We start from the raw sequence: 24,595 nt of genomic DNA, 5'->3' as shown, positions 1-24,595 counted from the left end.
GCATCACATCATCTATAAATCCCATTGTGTGTTCTTCACCCAGATTCAGTTTTCCTTCCATCACCATATATTCGATCCCCCCCATCCTCATATCCCACCCCCCACCCCCCACCCCCGTTACCCTCTGGCAACCACCAAACTATTGTCCGTGTCCACGAGTTAGGAGACAATTTCTTTGTGCCACTGGCACCTGAGGTCCTCCATCTGATTCAGGGTTTCATGTGCTTTTTAAATTTTTTTTTATTTTTAAAGCGGGTGCAGCTCACAGTGGCCCATGCAGGGATCGAACCGGCAACCTTGGTGTTATTAGCACCATGCTGTAACCAACTGAGCTAACCAGCCATCCCTCATGTCCTTTTTTTTTTTTTTAAAGATTTTATTGGGGAAGGGGAACAGGACTTTATTGGGGAACAGTGTGTACTTCCAGGACTTTTTTCCAAGTCAAGTTGTTGTCCTTTTAGTCTTAGTTGTGGAGGGCGCAGCTCAGCTCCAGGTCCAGTTGCCATTGCAGGGGGCGCAGCCCACCATCCCTTGCGGGAGTCAAACCGGAAACCTTGTGGTTGAGAGCCTACTGGCCCATGTGGGAATCGAACTGGCAGCCCTCGGAGTTAAGAGCACGGAGCTCCAACCGCCTGAGCCACAGGGCCGGCCCCGCCTCATGTCTTTTTTGATTGACACACATGGTTTGTCCACAGGATACAGGGGAACTGATAGGCTGTGACTGGGCTCCCCACCAATATAGGTAGGCAGGGGCTGAGTTTAATTAAGTTTGATTTGTAAAAAAAAGAAATGTGTTGTCACTTGTATCCAGGATTGTTTGGAACCATTAAAATCTACCCCATATGTCAAGTGCTTGGCTCAGTAGTGGGCCTCAATACAATGGGCTCTAGTATTATAAAGGTAACTCAGCCATGCTGGGTTACCTTTCCTTCTCTGCCTCAGTGAGGGTCAGGGGCTTGCTGAAATCATGTGTGGGGGGGAGCGGGGTATAGAACAGTGGGGAAGGAGAGAGGAATCAGAGATACTCCTGCAGCCTTGAGAAATGTCCTGTATGTTGGGGCCCCTGTGTTTCCTACAACTAGGGTCTGCTTCTCAGGGGGGGTTCTTCTCAGAAGTATCCAGGTAGCAGTGGGGTGCTGAGAGGCTCCCAAAGGGCTTGGAGAATCAATACCTTGGTCTGGGTGCCCTGGAAAGCTTTCTCACCCTAGACTGGGCTTGCTTCTTTCCCGATTGTCAGGAGGAACCGTGTGCAGAAAGCTTCCTTCCACCTCTCTCAGACTCCCTAAAAAGGCCAAGTGAGCCCAGAGAGAGGGATATAGAAATGGCTGGTGAACAGGGCTCCCTTGTTCCCACTTCACCTGAGAGGAGGCTCCAGCATGGCCCCAGATCCCACTTCTGCTTGTTCAAGTCCCTCAGTGCCAGGCCTTGCCTGGGACCTTCCCCTGCCAACAAGATCTTTCCTGTCCTGGTATTGCACAAGCTTGCAGCTGCCTCCCTGACCAGTGTCTGGGCTGGGCAGTGGAGCTGAGGCTTTGGGAAAAGAGGAAGAAGTTCCTGAGGCTGGATCTCCTCTCTCGCGGTGTCAGAGCTCTGGGAAGCCAGTAGCACCACGAGCTCCCGGGCCTCCCTCCGTTCTTCTCGCCTGTGGTTCACCAGCCTTGTAGCCACTTCCCCTGTGGAGCAGGTACTTCCATCCTTGGGCCTGGAGGGTGAGCAGAAGGTTGGGAATGGGACTGGGCTGAAATTGGCTGGGGGGTATCTGGGTGTGGGTGCTGGACTTTAGGCCAACCTAAGCCCAGGACACTCATCAAAGCTGCACTCACAACCCAATCCCCTTCACAACTCCAAATTTCCCCCAACCCACATCCCAATCCCAATCCGAACCACAATCCTGACCCCTGCTCTCTGTTCCAACCCTACCTCACCCTCAGTTGTATCCCATCCCCAACCATTTACTAATCATCATCTCTACCCAACCGCAGCCCCAGCCTTCACCCTCACCCCAATCCCATCATTTTACCTCCACGTCAACCCTAATTCCATCCCAAATCGCAGCCTAACCATCTGCCTAACCCAGCGCAGCATCTCTACCCAACCTTCATTGTCCCCTCACTCTAGGCCCATTCCCATTCCACTTCATTCATGGGAGCATAGGAACCCCAGCACAGCCCAGCATAATGGGGAATGGGTGCTCAGGCTAAGAACATTTATAGCCAGATTAAAATGTGAAATTTCTACTGCCCATTTCGAAGCCAACAGACCTTATTTAAGGGTTATATGGCTTTCAGAGTTAAATGTTTGGGGCTTTCCACTATTATGAAGATAATGTACTCCTGAAATTGCCCAGCTGTACCCTGGTTTCCTATCTATAGAGGAGAGCATTCCAGCTGGCTGTGTTACCCAATTTTCCTCCTTCTCCAACCTGATGGGGAAGTTGGGGGGACAAACCCTGGTGCTGGGAAACAGAAACTGAATCCTTTATAGCTGCTTACAGTGAAACTTCCTCTGACCTTTCTTCCCCAGGCCAGACTTGGTCTCTGGGATCAGAGGTCAGGGGCTTGGGGACCCAGCCTGCCTTCCCCAGCTGTCCTGCGACACTTGGACTCGCATAGACTTTTCCCACTCACTTGCTTTTGCACAGGCAGCAAACATCAATGCCTGCCATGTGCCAGGCCAGCCCATCCCAACCCTGATGCCACATATACCATTTCTAGGTAGGAGTGAGGATTTAAAGCTCTGTCTTCAGCGTACCCAAGACTTGGGGATACAAGGATGAACTTCAGGAACTTCCTGAGTTCTGGGAAACAATGCTTTCCCAAGTGGTCACTGTCTAAATGTTGGGTTGTTTTAGGGCGGAGGTTTTCCTTGTCCCCCAATACACCCACCCCCTTCCCCAGGACCTGCAGTCATCCCTGTAGCACTAGGGGCGCCGGGTGCACCCCAGGGCACCCAGAGCTCAGCCTAAGCCTTCAACACCAGGCTTTCAAACAGAGACAAGGGTCTCCCTTTCTGGGGTTCTTGTTGCCCCCTTTTTTCCCCCAGGAAAGTTCTCTGGACCAAGAGTGGTCTTTGAGGTAGAACAGGCTGAACCAATAAGCTGGACTCTGGTGGGACTGACCCCTTGGGTGTTGGGGCTGGGCTAAGTAAGTATACGTGATGTGATTTTAGAAAAGGTCTTTTCACACGTTCCAAAAATCTGCTCCATTCTGAGGTCAGTGTGTCACCATTCTTCCACCATTAAGTTCAACATTGCCCTTTCCAGGGTCCCAAACGGGACCAACAGAGGAGCTGGGGACATCATATGTGTGTCTTGCTGATATCCCAGCTATAGAGAATCTGACCCTGATACCTAGCATGGCTCTGGGCTCTGGGGCCACCCCTGCCCCCAACCATGCACAGCAAGCTGCCTTTCAGTCCAGCATTAAGGTCATGATTCCAGTCTGGGCCAACATGAGCCTGTCCTGTGGCCAAAGACCAGGTGTGAGGGTGTGAGTGCAGCCTCCTGGGACAGGAGCAGGCATAGGACTGCCCAAAGAACTGGAGACGAGCCACTGGGTCTCTACAAATGACCAGACTTGTCTGTTGGAGCAGCCCAGTCAAGGGGCCATGTACTCTGAAGAATAGTGCTCTTTCGGGCCTTCCCAGGCCTTTGCTTCACCGTGCTCCCTGCAAGACCATCCCTCCTCCCTTTACATTTGGCTAAGTACTGTTTGGTCATCCTGACAGGTAATTGTGGCCCATCCAGGCCCTGGGTGTCTGCTTAGCCCTCCCCAGGTGTGCCCCCTGGTAGCCACCAGAATCAGTTGGGCCCCACCTGTGAGCCTGATGATCTGGGGGCTGGGAGTTCTCATGAGTTTCCTGTCCCCACTTCTAGCCTCCCCCGGCCCTCCTCATCACTCTGCTGAGTCAGCATTTAGGACCAGGGAGGATTGCACAGTTGGCAACAGGGGTTTTTGTATGTGTGTGGTAACATATATGTAACATAAAATTTATTGTTTTAACCATTTTTAAAAAATTTTTTATTGGGGAACAGTGTGTTTCTGCAGGGCCCATCAGCTCCAAGTTGTTGTCCTTCAATCTACCGTGTTCCCCAAAAATAAGACCTAGCAGGACAATCAACTCTAATGTGTCTTTTGGAGCAAAAATTAATATAAGACCCGGTCTTATTTTGCTATAATATAAGACCCGGTCTTGTCTAACATAATGTAAGACCAAGGCTTATATTAATTTTTGCTCCAAACGATGCATTAGAGCTGATTGTCCAGCTAGGTCTTATTTTCGGGGAAACACGGTAGTTGAGGAGGGTGCAGCTCAGTTCCAAGTCCAGTTGCCATTTTCAATCTTTAGTTGCAGGGGGTGCAGCCAACCATCCCATGTGAGAATTGAACCGGCAGCCTTGTTGTTGAGAGCTCACGCTCTAACCAACTGAGCCATCCAGCCGCCCCTGTTGTAACCATTTTTAAGTGTACAATTCAGTGGCATTAAGTACATTCATAATATTGTGTAACCATCACACTGTCTATTTCCAGAACTTTTTCATCACCTAAAATAGAGACTCTGTACCCGTTAAACATTAACTCCCTTTCCTCTCCTCCTTCCAGCCCCTCATAATTTTTATTCTCCTTTCTGTCTCTATGAATTAGCTACCTCACCTAAGTGGAATCATGTAATATTTGCTCTTTTGGTCTGGCTGACATGGCATAATGTTTTCAAGGTTCACCCATGCTGTAACATGTATGAGTTCCATTCCTTCTTATTCTATAATATTCTATTGTATAGATAGACCATATTTTTTTTAATCCATTCATCTATTGAGGGACACTTGGTTGTTCCCACTTTTTGGCTATTGTGAATAACACTGCTATGAACCTGGGTGTACAAGCACCTGTTTGAATCCCTGTTTTCAGTTATTTTGGATCTATGCCTAGGAGGGCAGTTGCTGGATCATACAGTAATCTTTTGTCTGCCTTTTTGAGGAACCACCCAACTGTTTTCTACAGGGGCTGCGCGAGTTTACATTTCCACCAGCAGTGCACTTAGCTTCTAATTTCTCCATATCCTTTTCAACTTTTATTATTTTCTGGCTTTGTTTGTTTCTTAATAGCCATTCTAATGGGTGTGAAGTGGTAGCTCATTGTGGTTTAATTTGCATTTCCCTAATGATTAATGAATGATGTTAAGCATCTTTCATGGCTTATTGGCCATTTAATATCATCTTTACAGAAATGTCTATTCAAGTCCTTAGCCCATTTTTTGAATTTGGGTTTTTTGGTCATTGAGTTGTAGGAGATATATATATATATCCCTTATGTATAATATTAATCCCAGAGATATGATTTGCAAATATTTTCTTCCATTCTCTGGGTTGTCTTTTCACTCTCTTGATAGTGTCCTTTGATGCACAAAAGTTTTTAACTTTTTTTTTGACGGGGGAACTGCATTAAATTTATTTTATGATATGTAAACACTACATAATCTAGAAATAAATTTGTGAAATAAATTCATTTAAGCTATATTTGAAATTGTAATTCAGCCCTTTAAAGAGGATATGAGTATCCAATTTCAACTGTTTGTTTTTAATATAAATGTCACATTCATATTGACAAAAATACTATGCACATAATGTGTTAATAAGTGGGCTAGTGTCTATTTTGTAATTTCCTTACCATTTCACTCACTTTCTTCTGTAAAGAATAATGCTTTTAATGTTTCCTTCAATCCTTCTATTTTTTTTTCTTTTATTTCTGTAGCAAGTTGATATTTCCCCTTATCTTCTTCCAAGACACACATCTTCATTTGCAACTGCTTTTTAAAAACTGCCATTGCTTCTTTGTGTTGCTTTGCTCAAGTTTCCTTTTGATTCTGAAGAGTTTCCTTTTGTCATTTAAATTCTCGTGTCTCCACAACAATTTTACCAACCTGCTCTTCATATTGAATTTCTGCTTCCTTTCTCATACGTAATTCTTCTAATGCTTCCAGTAAACTTGTTTTGAAATCTCAGAGCTGAACAGAAAACAATGTCTCTGAAGAGCTTTGAAGAGCAAAGGGAGATGATGATTCCGTCTTAAAATCGTTCTCCACATTAACATTTATTTCCTTATTTTATTGAGCTTTGCTTTATTGCACCCACTCACAGATGTGGTTTTTTACAAATTGAGGGCCAGATCCTCAACCTTACTAATCTGCAGCCTTGATAGCATTTCAGGGAAAGTCACCAGAGGTCCCAGCAAAGAGAATGAGCTCTGAGGCTGATGCTCAGTTACCTCAGCGGAGCGCTCCTAACTGCCCCGGAAGGCAAAAGTTTTTAGTTTTTATCAAGTCCGATTTATCTATTTTTCCTCTTGTTGCTTGTACTTTTGGTGTCATACTTAAGAAGTCGTTGCCTGATCTTAGGTCATGAAGATTTTCACCCATGTTCTCTTCTAACAGTTTTATAGTTTTTCTTATATGTGTTTCTGCCATCTCTCCCCTTTAGATTCATATCCATGGCACCCCTTAAGGGTGCCCACCCCCAGGGGTACACTAGGGTCTGCCTTCTTATGCATACTACTATACTCTAGGCATTTAACTCATGTTTGTGGGATATGTGTTGTGCAGGACACTTGTGCCCCCGTCATACCTAGACTTGCCCTGCCACCAACTCTAAATCCCCAAGGACCACACCCATCTCTTGCCCACTACTGCAAGCCTGAGGGCCTCTGCGCTGCTGCAGGGCACTTATCCCCAGTCCCAGGTCCTGAGAAATGGGTGCTAACAAGCTGCCAAGGACAAGGCAAGCACAGAAATGGCTCTGGGTGGGTACAGGAATCCCAAAGGGGAAGTTATAGCTAGAAATCACCTTTGAGCTACACCTTGAAGACTGAATAAGGTTTCAATAAGCAAAGATTATTTGTGGTGGGGACAGAGGTGCTCAATTGGAGAGCCCATGGGCAGATGGGACTGGCCCCAGGGTGGGTATGTAGGGAGCAGAGAATGAGGGCAGAGCTGGCAGTAAGAAATATGTATTAGGCCCATAGCTCATGGACAATGGGCAGCCACAGAAAGTTTTTGAGCAGGGGAGTGGCTCTTAAAGGTGGCACTTTGGTGAGTGCTCAGTCAAGCCCCATTATAGCTTATAGCTAGTTGGTAAGGCTGGAGGTAGGGAGACAAATCTTGAGTTAGAAACCATCATTCTTGCTGAGTGCGTTGGTATAAGTCACTGGGCCTCTCTGAGTTCCAGTTCCTGTTCTCAGGTGGCAGGGAGGGACAGGGAAGTGGGAAGAAAACGAGAAACATCTGTTCATCTGCTCTAGGGCAGTATCCTTAAGGGGCTGGGAAAGCAGAACTTGGGGTGGGGTTTAGGGACACATATTGAACTTTCTGGGGCATGATACCAAGTGAGGGCATTCCTGGTAAAGTCCAAGCCGTGACCGTGGGCTCCTGGCTCCCAGCTGATGACTGCCCTGCTCTCTCACTGGGTTGGCCAGCACAGCATGTGGGAACACAAGACTGGGCTCTCAGCAGGCTCTGAGGCTGGGGTGCCCTGAGGTTCCTTAGGAGGCCCCTGTGTGCCCAACCAACACAGTGTACACCACCCTCTTAGGCACCAGAACCAGAGCAAGAACCTGCTATGGGCCACCTGCTCCAGCTGCTCTACCTGGCCTCATCCATCTCAGCAGGTAAGCTTTGCTGGCCTTGCCTGTTTCTCAGGGCCCAGACTTGCTGGCCCACGGACTGGACTGTGCCTTGTCACAGGTTTGGCCGCTGAGGTGGAAGGGCAGGCACAGGGAGGCACTGGAAGGGAGCATGACTTTCCTTGGGGCGCCCAGAGAGGCTGAGCTGCTGGGGGCAGGGTAGGGTTTGGGGGTTCATCTGGGGCACGTTCCATGGGGCAGACCTTAGGGCTCTTCGGTGACCCCAGGCCTGCATTATTCTCCTGTCTGTCTGCCCCTCCCTCAGTCCTGGCGTCATGGGGCAGCTCCAGTCCTAATGACGTGCAAGGAGTGAAGGGGTCCTGTCTCATCATCCCCTGCGTCTTCACTTTCCCTGCTGATGTGGAGGTGCCTCATGGCATCGTAGCAATTTGGTACTATGACTACCTGGGCAGTCGGCTGGTGGTTCACCATTCGGGAGACCCCCAGTTGGTGGAGGAACGCTTCCGCGGCCGCACCGAACTGCTGGGGCGCCCCGAGCACAGAGTGTGCACCCTGCTGCTAAAGGACCTGCGCCCCCAGGACTCGGGCTCCTACAACTTCCGCTTCGAGATCACGCAGGTCAATGGCTGGTCAGAAGTCAAAGGCACCAAGGTCACCGTGACAGGTGAGGAGAAGGGTGACCTGGCTGCTGCCTGGAAGGGACTCCCAAGCTGCTCCTGGCTCTGCTAACCAACAGCCCCGACTTCTGTCCTAAGCCTAGCCCCAGCCTTGTGTCCCCATACATTCACCCCGAGTGGAAGTGGGGATAGAAAGCAACCTCTCTTTCCCCTTGAAGACCCTTGCCCAGGGTTCACCTCTTAGCTGGGTGAGGAGGTCTCAAGTGTGATAAAGGGGAGTCCTGACCCTCTTGTCTTTGTCCTCAGAGAACCTCAGTGTGCCCACCATTGCCTCGCCATTAGAGCTTCGCGAAGGCATGGAGGCAGAATTCAACTGCTCCACTCCCTACGCGTGCACACAGGAGAGGATCAGCCTGCAGTGGCAAGGCCAGGACCCTGCTCGCTCAGTCACCTCCAACCTCCGGAAGCTCGAGCCCACAGGCATCAGACATCTGGAGACCCTCCGCATGACCCTGTCCTGGAAGGACCACGGCCAGACCCTGCGCTGCCAGCTCTCGGTGGCTGAACATAAGACAGAGGGCGAGATTCACCTCCAAGTGCAGTGTGAGTACACTGGGGCCATTCCCTCATTACCAAGCACACATCTGTGGCTCCCCAATGGAAACTGTTCCTTCTCCAGCCAGTAGAAACATGGCTCTTGCCCTGAGGCAAAGCTGGGTACACTTGGACCTCCAGGGTGGGACAGGTGGAGAGAGAATGCTAAGCACTAAGAACCACGTTTAATGGCTCCTTTTCACCTCTTGTCCCTGAGGCCAGGCTGGGCACAGAAGGGGAGATACAGAGAGCCAAAGACTTGGGGTTCGGGCAGCAAGCACCCTAGGATTTAGCCCAGCTCTGGAGGATACTGGGGGAGGGGAGTGGTCTGCCTCTTTCCTGCCTAAGGCTGCTCACGTTCACGGTAATCAGTGTGTCACTGGACATGGCAAAGACGCCATGGGAGAATGCCCAGTTTCCACTTGATTGAGCATCTCCTCATCCCAGTAAAACAGGGTAGCCTGTTCTAGAACAACAACTATTTACAGGCATCAGGCAGCTAGCTCCACCATCCACTAGATGAGCAAACTTTGGGCAACTTACTTTCCTCTCAGACCCTCTGTTTTCTTGTCTGTACAGGGGAGAGGCCATCTATAGTACTGTTAAATAGATACTAGTTCCTATCTCATAGAATTGTTATGAAAATTAGTGGAGTGCTTGGCGCATACTAATTGCTCAAAAATAGTAGTTTCTACTATTTTCATATTTACATAGATTAAGTGCTTGAAAATATGAGCTTGTATTAACATATTACATAGAGAGAGGTTTTGGAATAAGATTTAAAGAAATGCAGTTCTTGGGGGCGGCTGGATGGCTCAGTTGGTTAGAGCGTGAGCTCTTAACAACAAAGTTGCCGGTTCAATTTCCGCATGGGATGGTGGGCTGCGCCCCCTGCAACTAAAGATTGAAAACAGTGACTGGATTTGGAGCTGAGCTGCTCCCTCTACCACTAGATTGAAGGACAACGACTTGACTTGGAGCTGATGGGCCTTGGAAAAACACACTGTCCCCCAATATTTCCCCCCCAAAATGAAAAAGAAATGCAGTTCTTTGTATGGTTGGCACCCTCTTTACAAGTCGGCTAACCATTCTCAGAGCTAGTTTGACTCTGTCTTTGGCCCCCTCCATTAGGTGGTTGGTCCCTCACCAACCAATAGCTACCACAAGCCACCAAAGCAAGCAGTGTGTACCTATGACTCCCAAATAGATGGACAGTGTCATGAGGCAGAAAGCACTAGAAGACAGTGTGGCCTGGATGCTACGTCAAGCATTGCATTGTCAAGGGAGCAGGAAGGAATCAGGAATTCCTCACAAGGTGGGGGACAGTGAAGTCCTGGATAGGGGAACTAACAGGACTGATGATTATTCTGGGTGGGCTTCCTTAGGGCAGAGTGTTCAGAGAGGAAAAGTGTGCCAGCCCCTGCCTGCTCCAGGCACCTTACCTGACACACTCCGTCATACCTTGCAGATGCACCCAAGGGTGTGGAGATCCTCCTCAGCCCCTCGGAGAGGACCATCCGTCCAGGTGATCCAGTTACACTCACCTGCCAGGTGAACAGCAGCTACCCCAATGTCAATTCCGTGCAGTGGGTCAAGGATGGGACACACCTCAAAGCCCAGAGTCATGTGCTGAAGTTGTCCCAGGCAGCCTGGGATGATGCTGGCATGTACACCTGCGAAGCTGAGAATGGTGTGGGCTCCTCGGTCTCCCTTCCTGTCAGCCTCCATATTTTCAGTGAGTCCTGGGTGAGCCTGGGTCTTAACCAGAGGGCAGGGAAAGGGTCCAGGCCACTGGGGCTGAGGGGAGCCAGGCCAAGATGCCTCCTGGAACGTGGATGTGGAGTCCCAGCCCTGCGTCAGACAGATGGCAAACCTCCCTGTCAGGGGCGGATATCAGGAGGATCCCAGTGTACAGGACAGAGATGCAGGGCCAACCCAGGAGCCTCTGCTGCAGAAGGGGTGCGAAGTAGACTGTCAGAGATTTAGGCTGAGTGCTTACAACCCCAGTACTCTGAGAGGTTGGGCCTGGAAGGCGGCTGGGTACCTCCAGTGTGCCCTATGTTGCCCCCACAGTGGCGAAGGTCCAGGTGAGCCCAACAGGCCCCATCCAAGAGCACCAGACAGTGACGCTGGCCTGCAACGTGCCTAAAGGAGCACCCAGTGAGCTGCGCTACAGCTGGTACAAGAACCAAGTCCTGCTGGAGGACGCCCACAGCAGTACCCTCCAGCTGCTTTCGGCCACCAGGGCCGACACCGGCTTCTACTTCTGTGAGGTGCAGAACGCCCGGGGCAAGGAGCGCTCTAGCCCTGTCAGCGTGGTGGTCACCCGTAAGTGGCCAGGGTGGGATGGACGCTGCCAGAGCCGAGCCAAAGGCTAGAGCCCCTGCAGGAGGGTTAGGGTCCTGGGCCCAGATGACCTTGAGCTCTGCAGACCTGAGCAAGGCTTTGACCTCCCTGGACCTTAGTTTCCTCCTATTTAAAAAAAAACACTTTATTTTGAAATAAATTCAAACTTACAAAAAGAGTACAAAGAATTAGCATATACCTTTAACTTAGATTCCCCATTTGTTAATATTTTGATACATTTGCTCTCTTTCTTTTTAACTATATGTTATATGTGTATACACACACATGTATACACACATATGAGCATATATGTGTGCATGCATGTACACACATTTTCTCTTTGTAAACACAGACACATATGCATTCTCTATACACACATATGTATAATATGCACTCTATTGGTATACATACACACATATACGTTATCTATCTATCTATCTATCTATCTATCTATCTATCTATCTATCTATCGATCATCTATCTGAATTTACGTTCCTAAAGTTGCAGACATGTTGCCTTTTTACTCCTTTGTTCCTCAGTGTGTATTTTCTAAGGTTGTGCTCATACATAACCACAGTATAGTGACCACAGTTGGGAAATCTAATATTGACCTAAGACCGTTACCTCATCAACACTCCATATTTAAATTTTACCAATGGACCCAATAATGTTCTTCATGGCAATTATTTTTTCTGATCCAGGATCTAATCCAAGATCCCATATTGCATTCAGTTGACATGTCTCTCTATTCTCCTTTAATCTGGGACAGTTCCTCAGCCTTTTCTTGTCTTTCTTGACATTGGAACTTGAACAGTACAGGCCAGTTGTTGTGTGGCTTCCCTCAGTTTGCATCTGTTGGAAGTGAGTAGACTGAGCCCGGGCACTTGAGCAGGAACGTCACAGACGTGATGCTGCGTCTGTCTTGCTGCATCACATCAGGAGGCACGTTACGTCAGTGCGCCCCATTGCTGGGAGTCTTCACTTTGATCACTTAGTTGAGGTGCTGGTTGTCCACTGCCAAGTCTCTGCCAGTTTTCCCATCTTTAAAGTAGGCTGTGCGACCCCCACTTGCAGGGTTGCCACAAGGACGCCTGGGATGACAGCATGACTTGCCCAGCCCAGGGACAAAAGTGTATTCAGCAGGCCCTCAGGAGCTGCTGGGCTCACCCCCCTGCCAGGGCATCATGGGACAAAGCAGGTGCAGGGGTCATAGGCTATAAAGAGGGATCCAGGGAGTGCCCCTGTCTGAGGGTGACAAGCTCTTCTCCTCACAGACCCGCCCCTGGCCCCAAACCTAACTGCCTTCTTGGAGACGCAGAGGGGACTGGTGGGCATCCTCCACTGCTCCGTGGTCAGCGAGCCCATGGCCACCCTGGTGCTGTTACACGGGGGGCTTGTCCTGGCCTCCACCCTCGGTGAGGGCAACCGCAGCCCACGCTTCAGCGTCTCCTCTACCCCCAACTTCTTGCGCCTGGAGATCCGAAACTTGGAGCTAGCCGACAGTGGGGAGTACACATGCACAGCCACCAACTCCTATGGGAATGCATCCTCCACCCTGGACTTCCGTGCCAATGGTAAGGTGGCCTAGGGGGGCTTGTGGAGGGAGCCCGAGGAGGAGGCCTGCTCTGGTCTCTTCCTCCTAGGAGTCTAGAGAGCTCAACTGAGGAGCTGAATTAGCTGGCTAGTAAAAACCACATCGAAGATCTGGGCTATATACAGCATCCCAACCTGGGAGGTTCCTGTAAGTCAAGGCAAAAAGGGAAACATGGCAGGTTGTATTATTCCTTTTGTACACATTCTGACTCAATGTAGAGGGTCCTTCATATGCATTCATTTGCTTTTTTATTTATCACACGTTTGGGGCAGGCTCTGTGCTGGGAGTCAGATGCAGGAGGCACAATAAAGAAGTAGGTGCATGTGCTGCCCTCCCCTCCTTCTGAAACCGTGGCAGACATAACTGATTGATCAAGCCAGGTTTTTGACACAAGCTTGGGTTCTGGCTTGGAATCCTTCTCAACCATGCTGCAGCCAGTTACTATCAATAGATCAGGATTGCCATTCGAGGCCAAACTCTCCTGATCTTTGAGAGTCACAGAGCTGATGGCACGAAGCCCAGACCAACCTACAGTTGTGTGGGGAAAGGGTGGTGCTGGAGGGCTTCCTGCAGTAGGTGGCACAGAGCCACAGATGTGCAGAGGAGCTGAGCCTCCCTTTCTCTCTTCTGCCAGTGGCCCGTCTCCTCATCAGCCCAGCAGCAGAGGTGATAGAAGGGCAGGCGGTGATACTGAGCTGCAGGAGCGGCCTGAGCCTGACTCCTGACACCCGCTTCTCCTGGTACCTGAATGGAGCCCTGCTTCTCGAGGGGCCCAGCAGCAGTTTCGTGCTCCCTGCAGCCACCAGAACAGATGCTGGCTCGTACCACTGTCGAGCCCAGGATGGCCACAGTTCCAGTGGGCCGTCCTCACCTGCCGTCCTCACTGTGCTCTGTGAGCAGCCCCCCCATCGGCCCCTGCCTGCCTTGGGGAGGGTCAGTCCACTGGGGTCCACCAGCCATCCCTACTCGGGTCCACAGGCCCTCCTGGCCCTGTCCTGCTCAGGGCCTACATCAGGAGGGCAGCTGCAAGCCTGGGTACCATGGGTCTCTCCATCTAGTGCTAAAATCTGGGGAACAAGGCTAAGGATTTCTTTACCTTCCCATGTCCCATCCTGCAATCCCAGCTCCTAGCCTCAAACCCACCATGGGCACCATGTCCAAGCTTTGTCCTCCTGAGCTGGGCCCTGGGACACCATCTTCCTATATACGTGCACACACCCCAGAGGCTGTGCCCTCACGGGCTCCCAGAGACACAAAGGCAGAACCTCTCGGTGCAGGAACTGCGTCCTATCACGGGTGGATGCTCCATATTATCCGAGGGACTGACTAATGTTCAGGACACACTTAGCTGCCAGAAAGCCTCCCCTGACATGGGCACGAGCAACATCCTGGGACAGTCAGGAAGAACAGCTGACTCCCAGGGGTTTTCAAGTGTCACAGTAAGATCACGTGGGGGCCTTGGCTGACGGCTGTCTTTGACCATCCATCTCCAGAAGCCTCTAGGAAGAGAGCATTTTAGGCATTGTCTGTTATCATGGGAGCTGGCTTGGAGATCAGAGATAAGATGCAGGGAGGAAGGGATGGGGTACCGAGTGGGAGCAGAGAGCAAGCCTCCCAGGGATTGCTATGTGAGCGCCCTCCTCAGGAGCACAAGGGAGTTAGGCAAGTGGCTGGTAGGCCACACCGCACCTTTGTCCACGCTAGAATATGGCCCTCCTTCCTCTGGGAAGACTCAGTCCAGCACTAGGGCATAGCTTAGCATGAGGCACATGGGCTGAATTCCTTCCACCCTGGTTTGGTTTTCCTTGTGCAGTGCACAGCCTGCACAGCTGTTTGTGGTAGCTCTGGGCACACCCCTTTATCCAGTGTGTTCTGGGAGCCTAACCAGCTTCGGGACCTGTGAGGCCCTGGCAGAGATTGTGGATGAGTGCCCATGCTCTTCCTCCTTACAGACGCCCCACGCCAGCCCATGCTCACTGCCCGGCTGGACCTCGATGCTACAGGAGGTGGGGCTGGCCGTCGAGGCTTTCTCGAGTGCCGTGTGGATAGTGACCCCCCAGCCCAGCTGCGGCTGCTCCACAGGGACCATGTAGCAGCCTCTTCTCTGCCATCAGAGGGTGGCTGCTGCACCTGTGGGGGCTGTTCCCAGCGCACAAAGGTCCACAGAGCCCCCAACCTGCTGCGTCTGGAGATTCGAGACCCGGTGCTGGAGGACGAGGGTGTGTACCTGTGTGAGGCCAGAAACACTCTGGGCAATGCCTCCTCCTCCTCAGTGAACTTCGATGCCCAGGGTAAGTCAGGGCAGGAAGTGGTGGCATTGGGTCGGGGCCAGTACTCAGGACAATTCTCTGCAACCTGGCTCCAAGGAAGATCTGTCCAGTGAAACCATCTCATTCAACAGTGGGAGTTCACTTTCTTCCCCCATCTATTGGGCACTCCAGAGGGTCTCTCCTTCCTGCCCCCTCCTGGCTGGGAAACTGGACCACTGGCCCCTGGGGTGGGGGGGAACAGTCAAGGTGAGGCCTGTCTCGAGTGAGCCTGTGTTGCCTGCTCTCCAGCCACTGTCCTGGTCGTCACACCGTCACACAGACTGCTAGAAGGCACCGGAGCCAACCTGACTTGCAATGTGAGCCGGGAAGCCAGCGGTGGCCCTGCCAACTTCTCCTGGTTCCGGAATGGGGCACTGTGGGCCCAGGGTCCGCTGGAGACCGTGACGCTGCTGCCTGTGGCCAGAACGGATGCTGCCCTCTATGCCTGCCGCATCCTTTCTGAGGCTGGTGCCCAGCTCTCTGCCCCTGTGGTCCTGAGTGTGCTCTGTGGGTGATGGGCAAGGGCAGTGTTGGGCACTTGGAGGGTTGAGGGGGTAGGGTGGGAAGAACCAGGCTGGGGTTGGGTTTGGGGAGACAAAAACATGGCTTGGGCATGAGAAAGTGTGGGTCTGGATTGTGTGTGGAGGGAGGAGTGGGACACAGAGTGGCAGCCACGATGTGGTGGGCTGTGCTGGGGTGACCTGAGCTCCCCGCTGTCCCTGCAGATCCCCCGGACCCTCCAAAGCTGTCAGCCCTCCTGGACATGGGCCAGGGCCACATGGCTGTGTTTGTCTGCACTGTGGACAGTAGTCCCCTGGCCCAGTTGGCCCTATTCCATGGGGAGCGCCTCCTGGTCACCAGCATGGGGCCCCAGCTCCCATCCCATGGCCGTCTCCAGGCCAAAGCCATGGCCAACTCCCTGCAGCTAGAGGTCCAAGACCTGGGCCTTGGGGACTCTGGCAGCTACCGCTGTGAGGCCACAAATGTCCTCGGATCAGCCAATACCTCCCTCTTCTTCCAGGTGCGAGGTGAGTATCAGTCCTCTGAAGATGTAGTAGACCCAGGTGCCCTGGGGGCCATCTGGCCAGGTTTTGGGCTGAGCTGTGTGTATTTTGTGCAGAAATCTGAGATCTTTTCAGCCATAGTTTGGGGATAATTTCCAACCAGCCAGCCAATAGGAGGCCTCCCTACTCCAGCTAGATATTTACAGCCAATAGGCGGCTGTGGCAATTGCACAAGGCATCTTGCTTGGTTGGAGCAATTTGACAGATAACTGCTTTTGTAATAATATAATTTTGTTAGATAATAATAATTCTCACACAAAACTTAATGTATGTATAGTATGCCTATACATGTGTAATGTATGTATATGAATATGTGTATGTACACACATATATATACACGAGTTTGTACACAGACATAGAATACATTCATATTCTTTATTAGTATATATAGGCATACGCATATATATTCTTCTGTAAAAATCCTCCCTACATGAATAAACCAGGAAAAAGGAAAGTTAATGCACATAATGCGGCAAAGGTCAAAGAAAAGCACACAATTTTTCTCCCACAATGACAAACATCAATTTTTGAACATTTTCCTTTGGACTTGGTTCTATAAATCTTTTCTTATTTATCATGCCAATCTCACAGGCAGAGAAATTAAGGGTCAGAGCTTTAGGAGCTTGCTCATGATCACGTGACTAGCAGGTAGCCCTGCAAGCTCAGGACTAACCTGGTTCTGGTCTCAGGTACAGCCTGTGTTCTCTGTCACTACTCCTGCTGTCCCTCCTTCTCACTGCCCCCACCCTGGTGTCCTCCTGCCTCAGGTCCAGGGGGAACTAAGGACTGCCCTTTGCCCAGTCCCCCGTTCCTGGGCTCTCATGACCCGGATCCTGGGTGCAGAGCTGGGCTGGAGAGGGCTGGAGAGAACTCAAGATCACACAGTGGCTACTTTCCTCTTCCAAGCCCTCAGTCACCGCTGCAGAGTCCAGCTCATGATCAGGCAATGGCCCTTGTCATGACCTAACTCCCATTTTAGTGCTTTATAGAGTCAAACCAGCATTTGTCAAGAGCTAACACATGCACGCACTGTGCCTGGTGCTGAGTTACTAATCATACAAGTCACGCCCTTGACAGGCTCGCCCTCTTGTAGGCGAGGTGTGATGAACGGCACAGCAAAGCCATAACTCAAGGTGGTGGGCAGTAAATGCTAAGACAGACCGATGCTGGGTAGGGGAAAGAGGAGAGGCCGAGGCATGGAGTTGAAGTGGACAGTGGGAGAGGTGGGGAGGCTGTGGCTCCAGGACAGAGGGTTGCGGTCATGCAGTTCTGGCGTGGATGCATATCCAGTCTCAGATACAGGGGCTTATGGCGGAGGGCCCTCACTTGCTCTCGGTTTCTCCCTGCAGGGGCCTGGGTCCAGGTGTCACCATCATCTGAGCTCCAGGAGGGCCAGGCTGTGGTCCTGAGCTGCAAGGTACCCACGGAGGCCCTGGAGGGGACCTCATACCACTGGTATCGGGATGGCCAACCCCTCCCAGAGTCGACCGCGGCAACACTCCATTTCGCAGCCATAACTTTGAGCCAAGCTGGGGCCTACCACTGCCAAGCCCAGGCCCCGGGCTCAGCCACCACAAGCCTGGCTGCCCCTGTCAGCCTCCACGTGTCCTGTAAGCGCTTTCACACTGTGCATGTTTCTTGGAGGGTGAAGGAGCCAAGGGCACAGCTGGGGGAGGGGAGGCTGAGCCCCTGGTCTTGGGCTCCGCCTCCATGAAAGAGCCTTAGATGAGGGACCCCCTGACCAGATCCTGACCACTCCCTGCTTTGTGTAGATGCCCCACGCCAGGCCACTCTTACCACCCTGATGGACACCGGCTCTGGGAGACTGGGCCTCCTCCTGTGCCGTGTGAACAGTGACCCCCCGGCCCAGCTACGACTGCTTCATGGGGACAGCCTCGTGGCCTCCACACTACAAGGTGTGGGGGAACTTGCAGGCAGCTCTCCCCGGCTACAGGTGGCTGTGGCCCCCAACACACTGCGCCTGGAGATCCACAGTGCGGTGCTCGAGGATGAGGGCGTCTACACCTGTGAAGCTACCAACAGCCTGGGCCAGACCTTGGCCTCGGCCAGTTTCGATGCCCAGGGTCAGTGTGGGGGTGTGAGTATGTGCATGGTGGTTCCTTTAAGAGGAAAGAAGGTTGGAGAGGGTTCTGGAAGCCTGGGGCACAGGCAAAAGGACTGAACTTAAGGAATTTCCATTTCCACTCTTCTTAAGGGCAGCGGTCTCCAAACTTGGGTTTCATGGAAGAGCCTTCTTAAAAACAGTATTTTACATGAATGCCCAGTGGATAAAACTAATCAGAAAGTGGGTGCTCAAGGCGAAACCATAGCAGGGCCACGGAAGACTGTATTCTCCCATGTGCCCCCCATGAGGGATGGGGGGTTCTGCAGAACTCTGCTTGGGACCACCTGAGAGATGATGGATCATTTCCCAAGCTCTTCTGAGCCCCATTTACAGGAGGACTACCTGTGCCTCCCAGAGGCTGCGGGGCTTCCCTCTGTCATGGAGACAAATGGCTTGTTTCACACAGCCTCACTGGTGTCCCCATGCCCTCCTTCTCTCCCCAGCTGTGAGTGTGCAGGTGTGGCCCAAGGCCACCGTGCAGGAGGGGCAGCTGGTGAACCTGACCTGCCTTGTGTGGAGCACCCACCTGGCCCAGCTCACCTATACGTGGTACAAGGATGGGCAGCAGCACCCAGGTGCCCGCTCCATCCTCCTGCCCAATGTCACCGTCATGGATGCCGCCTCCTACCGCTGCGGTGTGGTGACCCCTGACCAGGCACCCCACCTCTCCAGACCTGTCATCTTGGACATCCTCTGTGAGTGTGGTTGGCTGCAGGGTGGAGCTCAAAAGAATGACAGCAGCTTACAGGGATCAGGGCATGGCCAGAGCCCCACAGGTGTCCACTGGGAACTTTGTACAGGAATTCATCCGACTGGTGGAGCACTGCACAAGGAGCATGAGAGTTGTGGGGGGCAGGGCTACGGAATATGTCCTCTCTGGGCAGAGCAGCAGTGCCTCAGATTGGGCAAGTGGAGGCCATTGGGGTAGGGAGCCAGGGCCGTCCTGATTTGAATGTCACCTGCAAACTGGCCTCCTTATGGCTGTGGACTCTGAACTCCTTTTATGTCTTTTGTGCTCCTGTAGATGCACCCCGCAGCCTGCGCCTAACCTACCTCCTGGAGAGCCATGGTGGGCGGCTGGCCCTGCTACTGTGCACTGTGGACAGCCGCCCACCGGCACAGCTGGCCCTCAGCCGTGCTGGCCGCCGCCTGGCCTCCTCAACCACAGCCTCTGAGCCCAACACCCTGCGCCTGGAGCTGTGGGAACCTCAGCCCAGCGACGAGGGTCTCTATAGCTGCTCAGCCCACAGTCCTCTGGGACAGGCCAACACGTCCTTGGAATTGCGGTTAGAAGGTAAGGCAGGGCCCAGGTCAAATTACCAGGGGTGGGATTAGCTGTGGTGTCTAGCTGGGCCCAGCTGACCCTGGTGTCCTTGGGACAGGTGTGCAGGTGACCCTGGCTCCATCAGCCTCTGTGCCTGAGGGGGCCTCCATCACAGTGACCTGTGAAGACCCTGCTGCTAGGCCACCCACTCTCTACACCTGGTACCACAACAGCCGCTGGCTGCAGGAAGGACAAGCCTCCTCCCTCTCATTCCCGGTGGCTACACGGGCTCATGCAGGCGCCTACTCCTGCCAGGTCCAGGATGCCCAGGGGACACGCAGTTCTAGGCCTGCGGCCCTGAAAGTTCTCTGTGAGCAGGGGTCCTTGGCTGGGGGTGCCCAGGGTGGTGGAGGGCATTTCCAGGCTGTGGTGGGGATGGGCACAGGACCACAGTGGACCTAGGAATGGGCACTTGGGGAAAAAGGACATAGGTGATGAGGAAAGAGACCCTAGGTCCCTGGGAATGCTGCTTGGAGGAATCTGCCCACAGGACTCTAGAGAAGGTGGCACTTCTAGGAGGGTGGACAATGGACAGTACAGGGTTTCCAAGCAAGGCCCCCAACTGTGCCCTGCCCCACCCCAGATGCCCCTCGGGATGCTGTTCTGTCCTCCTTCCGGGACTCGAGGGCCAGTCCCATGGCTGTAGTGCAGTGCACTGTGGACAGTGAGCCACCTGCCGAGCTGACCCTGTCCCGAGATGGCAAGGTGCTGGCTTCCAGTCACGGGGTCCATGGCTTGACATCGAGGACAGGCCATGTCCAGGTGGCCCGTAATGCCCTGCGACTGCAGGTGCAAGATGTGCCCTCAGGTGATGAGGACACCTACGTCTGCACGGCCCACAACTTGCTGGGCTCAGTCAGCACTACAGGGCAGCTACATGCGGAAGGTGAGGAGGAGAGGGGGAAGGACTCAGGTGCTGTGGGATTGGAGTCCATGTGGAGGGAGGCTGGCGGGCCAGAAGGGTAGATATAGCCCTGCCTAATGATGGAAGAGGAGCAGCTCCCCCTGGAGGGGTTTGCCCAGCCAGAGGGGGAGAAACAACCTTGCCCTTGGAGAGCTCCCTACAAGAGCAGCGGTGTAGCAATGCCCAAGAGGAGGTTGGGTGCAGGAGAGACAACTCTGTCCTCAGAGAACCCAATCTGGGGGTGGTGCAGAGACCTACCCTGGGGAAGCCTGGGGTGGGGCGAGGTACAGAGCCCTACTCTCAGGGAGACCAGTCTGAGGAAGGTTGCAGTCCCACCCTTGGGGAGTCAGGTCTGAGGGCAGGACACAGCCTCATCGATCAGAAAGCCTGGTTTGATAAGAGAGAGAGACACAGCCCTGCTCTAGAGATCCCCAGTGCAAGGATGAGAGACAGCGCTGTTCTCAGAGACCTCAGTCTGCTGGGGGAGACATAGTCTCTTCTTCAGGGACCCCAATCTTAGGTCAGGTCAGGACTTCTCGGAAGGCCAGAGGCCTCTCCAATCTGGGTCCCAAAGGCCTGCAGATCCCAACCACCCCTGGCCGTCGGCCTCTGCAGGTGTGCGTGTGGTGGCCCAGCCAGGCCTGGAGGTGCCTGAGGGCGCAGCACTGAACTTGAGCTGTCACCTTCCTGGTGGGCCCAGGCCCATGGGCAACTCTACCTTCGCTTGGTTCTGGAATGGCCAGCAACTACATTCGGAGCCTGTGCCCACCCTCACCTTCTCGTACGTGGCCCGTGCCAAAGCTGGAGTGTACTACTGCCGGGCTGAGCTCCCCACCGGGCCCACCATCTCTGCTCCGGTCATGCTCCGTGTACTCTGTAAGTGACACCCTCCCCCTGCCTCAGTCTCCCCACGTCTCACATGCTCACCTCAGGTCTTCCTCCTCTTCTGTCTGCAAAGAGCAAGGACTTCACAGGTATGGAGTTCTGGGTTGGAAGACTACCACTGACTGGTTGTGTGAGCTCGTGCGTCCCTGCCTTGGTTTCCTCATCTACAAAGCACCGGTCCCCTCACCTTGTGAGGTGTATAGGAGATAAAGCACACAGAGTGCCTGGAACACAATAGGCCCTCATCAGTCTTGGTCCCCTACTCCATTTTTCACCAGGGTCCCACGCTGTATCAGCCAGCTACTGCTGCGTATCAAGTCACCTCAAAACTTAGCACTTAAAATGACAGCCATTTTATTTGCTCACAATTCTGTGGGTCAGAAATTTGGGCTGGGCTCAGCTAGGCAGTTCTTCTGCTGGTCTTACCTCATGTGGCTGCAGTTGTCTGATGGCTGAACTGAGGCTAGATGGTCTAGGATAGCTTCACCTTCTTGGCTGGCTGTTGGCTGGGCCACATGTGTGCGGCAGGCTGGCCTGGGCTTCCCAAATGGTTGTGTTCCAAGGAGAGCAGAAGCTGCGAGTACTCTCGAGGTCTAGCTCTGACCTCATTGTGTGTCTACACAACGTCACTTCTGTCTTTTAACGGTTAAAGCGAGTCACAGATTCAAGGAGTGAGGAAATGAACTCTTGATGGGAGGAGCAGCGAAGTCCCCTTGCATGGGTATAGGGGAGGCAGGAATTTATGGTTGTTTTCCACAATTACCACACTCCCTGTCTTCCTACAGACCCTCCCAAGATGCCCACCATGACGGTCTTTGTGGAGCCTGAGGGTGGTATGCAGGGCATCCTGGACTGCCGAGTGGACAGCGAGCCCCTAGCCAACTTGACTCTCCACCTTGGCAGTCGTCTGGTGGCCTCCAGCCAGCCCCGAGTCACTCCAGCCGAGCCGCACATCCACGTCTCAGCTGCCCCCAATGCCTTGAGAGTGGACATTGAGGAGTTGAGACCCAGTGACCAGGGGGAATATGTGTGCTCTGCCTCCAATGCTCTAGGCTCTGCCTCTGCCTCCACCTACTTTGGAACCAGAGGTGAGGGAGGGCTCCGCCTCCCAGGCTGCTCTGCACAAGGTCCAGCTCTCATGCCCAAGGGCTTCCTTCCGAGGTCGTCCTTGAATTCCTTTAGTGGCAATCAGCTTGTCTGTCTAGTCTAGTCTGGTTGCTAGAAGCTCCTTTACATGAGGAAGCTCCTAGGATAAAGTGAAAGTCAGAAGAAGTTTCATCTTGGGGGAGTCATCTTGGGAAGGAGCAGCGGAGGCCTGGAGCCACAGCTGCCCCCTGAGCTACCCCCTGTGTTCCAGCCCTGCACCGTCTGCGCCTGTTCCAGAAGCTACTCTGGGTCTTCGGGCTGCTGGCAGGCCTCTTCTTCCTCCTCCTACTGGGCCTGGGGGCCTACTATACCTTGAGGTGGGTGTGGAGCTAGGGCTGGATGGAGCCGCCTCATCCTTCTCCCTTGCTCCCAACATTCCCCCATGTCCCTCCTACCAAATTCACAGCCTCCATACTTTCTAGCCTGTTCCCCTCCCTCCTCATGTTCCAAATTTGGGGCTCCCTTTTAGAATCATCTCTAAATCCATCTTGCTGTACTTTGCTTCTTTTCTTGTCTCTACCCTGTCCGTGCTGAAGAAAGGGCCGGGAAGGAAGAAAGTTAAGGTACCTCGCACTCCACAATGCTCCCCACTGCTCGGTGCAGTGAGCAGTCAGGGGACACGCATGTGGGGTGGGGGAAGGGAATGGGGGCAGGCAGCCAGGGGAGAGGCTCTCTGACTCCACTCTTGCCCTTGCAGAAGGAGGTATTTTCATAAGCTAAGTGTGGGTGAGAATTTGATGGAGATGGATTCTCAGAAGGACACCACGCAGGTACGTATCCACCCCGTGGGCACACACAGACGTAATGCCTGGCTACCCCACAGTGCAGGGCTGGGCCCTAGAGGCTACTCTCATTTATAGGCTGCTTCCTGGGAGGGAGACTGGGGAGAGGATATAGAGAAACGTGGTCCCTTGAGAAGATAGGGGGAGCCATATTCTGACTGGGGCAGAGAGAAGGCATGCATTTGCTATGTGGTTGGCTGGATGACTGGGGCAGACACCCTGAACTTAGCAGCAACACCTCGACTTCCAAGACAAATCTTGGAACACAGGACCCCATCGGTGTTTTGGGGTCTGTCTTCCCCACTCCTGAGTCTGCCCATCACCTGGGCAGGGGCGAAAGTCTGTTTCCCCTCCCCCATGATGTGTCCCCTTTTGGAGATAATCCATTTGGTGGGCCTGGGGTTCCCAGGCATGCACATTCTCATTAACCCCTTTGGGACCCCCACCCAAGGCTAGGGGTCTGGGGGACTGCACTCCAGAGTTAGGGATCAGGTGATGACTGCTCCCAGAGTCCTCCTGTGACCAGGGTTTCCTCTGTGGGAAGTTCATTGGTCCTGATGCAACCACATTTGGGAACTCATCCTGTGCTCTGCCCCCGAACTGACTGACCCATGGCATTGCCTGCCCTCAGGAGGAGGTCACTGAAAGCCGCGCTGACTTGGGCCTCATAAACAAGGCAGCATCGGATCCTGCCTCCCTCTGTGAAAAGAGCTCTGTGACATCTGACCTTCTATGACCTGGTTCCAACCTCTTGCCCCCAAGAAAAATGGGTGGTGAGAGGAGGGGTGAACCCCAATCTACCCTTGGGGGATGCTGAAGAGAATTGAGTTGATCATGTTGTCCATTTCTCTTTCTCTTTGCTCTGGATCTCATCTCTCCATTTATCTTCTAAGGCACCGCCTCTTTCTCCTCCAACCCTGGATTTTTTGGATGGATTAGAAGAGGAACTTTCCACAGCCTTACAGGCAGGCCAATGCACTCTGTACTAGCTAGAATATAAGTTAGGCTGCTCTAACAAGAGACCAAATACAGTAACTTCAACATGAGAAAGTATTATTTTTCTCTCCCATACTAGTCTGGGTATGTTACGATGGTTTAAGGTGTTGGAGCTCTGGATCCTTCTTATTTTTCTCCATCCCTAAAACGTTGCCATTGATTGTGAGGTTCACAATGACCCCACTGTGTTCACATTCCCTCCAGAAAGAAGAGTGGAAGTTGAAGGCACATCCATTCCCACTGTGGACACAATCCAGAAGCTTCCCATGTCATAC

General features: G+C 52.7%; 1 protein-coding gene across 3 annotated transcripts; it reads left to right on the top strand.

The window, feature by feature from the left end:
* The first annotated feature begins 1,546 nt into the window (after positions 1-1,546).
* Positions 1,547-24,159, top strand: SIGLEC1 (sialic acid binding Ig like lectin 1). 3 transcript variants are annotated; one of them, XM_019733829.2, is made up of 22 exons: positions 1,547-1,684; positions 7,583-7,658; positions 7,939-8,298; positions 8,558-8,854; positions 10,314-10,580; positions 10,919-11,173; positions 12,466-12,765; positions 13,420-13,677; positions 14,738-15,076; positions 15,344-15,601; positions 15,820-16,122; positions 17,508-17,768; positions 17,931-18,242; positions 18,727-18,978; positions 19,308-19,577; positions 19,666-19,917; positions 20,191-20,493; positions 21,127-21,387; positions 22,182-22,484; positions 22,754-22,859; positions 23,240-23,312; positions 23,956-24,159. In XM_019733829.2, the coding sequence occupies exons 2-22, from the start codon at positions 7,610-7,612 to the stop codon at positions 24,058-24,060; spliced, it is 5,184 nt and encodes a 1,727-aa protein (XP_019589388.2). In that variant the 5' UTR covers positions 1,547-1,684; positions 7,583-7,609; the 3' UTR covers positions 24,061-24,159. The 3 variants fall into 3 exon arrangements, with proteins under 3 accessions (XP_019589388.2, XP_074173702.1, XP_074173703.1); XM_074317601.1 differs by lacking the exon at positions 1,547-1,684 and adding an exon at positions 1,691-1,709; XM_074317602.1 differs by lacking the exon at positions 1,547-1,684 and having other exon boundaries at positions 7,465-7,658; positions 23,959-24,159.
* The last annotated feature ends 436 nt before the right edge of the window (positions 24,160-24,595 follow it).

This window comes from Rhinolophus sinicus, linkage group LG13 (assembly GCF_036562045.2).
Source record: "Rhinolophus sinicus isolate RSC01 linkage group LG13, ASM3656204v1, whole genome shotgun sequence".
In the NCBI taxonomy this organism is placed as follows: domain Eukaryota; kingdom Metazoa; phylum Chordata; class Mammalia; order Chiroptera; family Rhinolophidae; genus Rhinolophus; species Rhinolophus sinicus.
Note: the sequence above shows the minus strand (reverse complement) of the source record. Positions and strands in the feature narration are given on the sequence as shown.

Coding starts and splice junctions, on each gene's coding strand:
- SIGLEC1 (XM_019733829.2), top strand. CDS start 7,610: ATGGGCCACCTGCTCCAGCTGCTCTACCTGGCCTCATCCATCTCAGCA. Junction 10,581..10,918: donor TGTCAGCCTCCATATTTTCA/GTGAGTCCTGGG, acceptor TTGCCCCCACAG/TGGCGAAGGTCCAGGTGAGC. Junction 21,388..22,181: donor GGTCATGCTCCGTGTACTCT/GTAAGTGACACC, acceptor GTCTTCCTACAG/ACCCTCCCAAGATGCCCACC.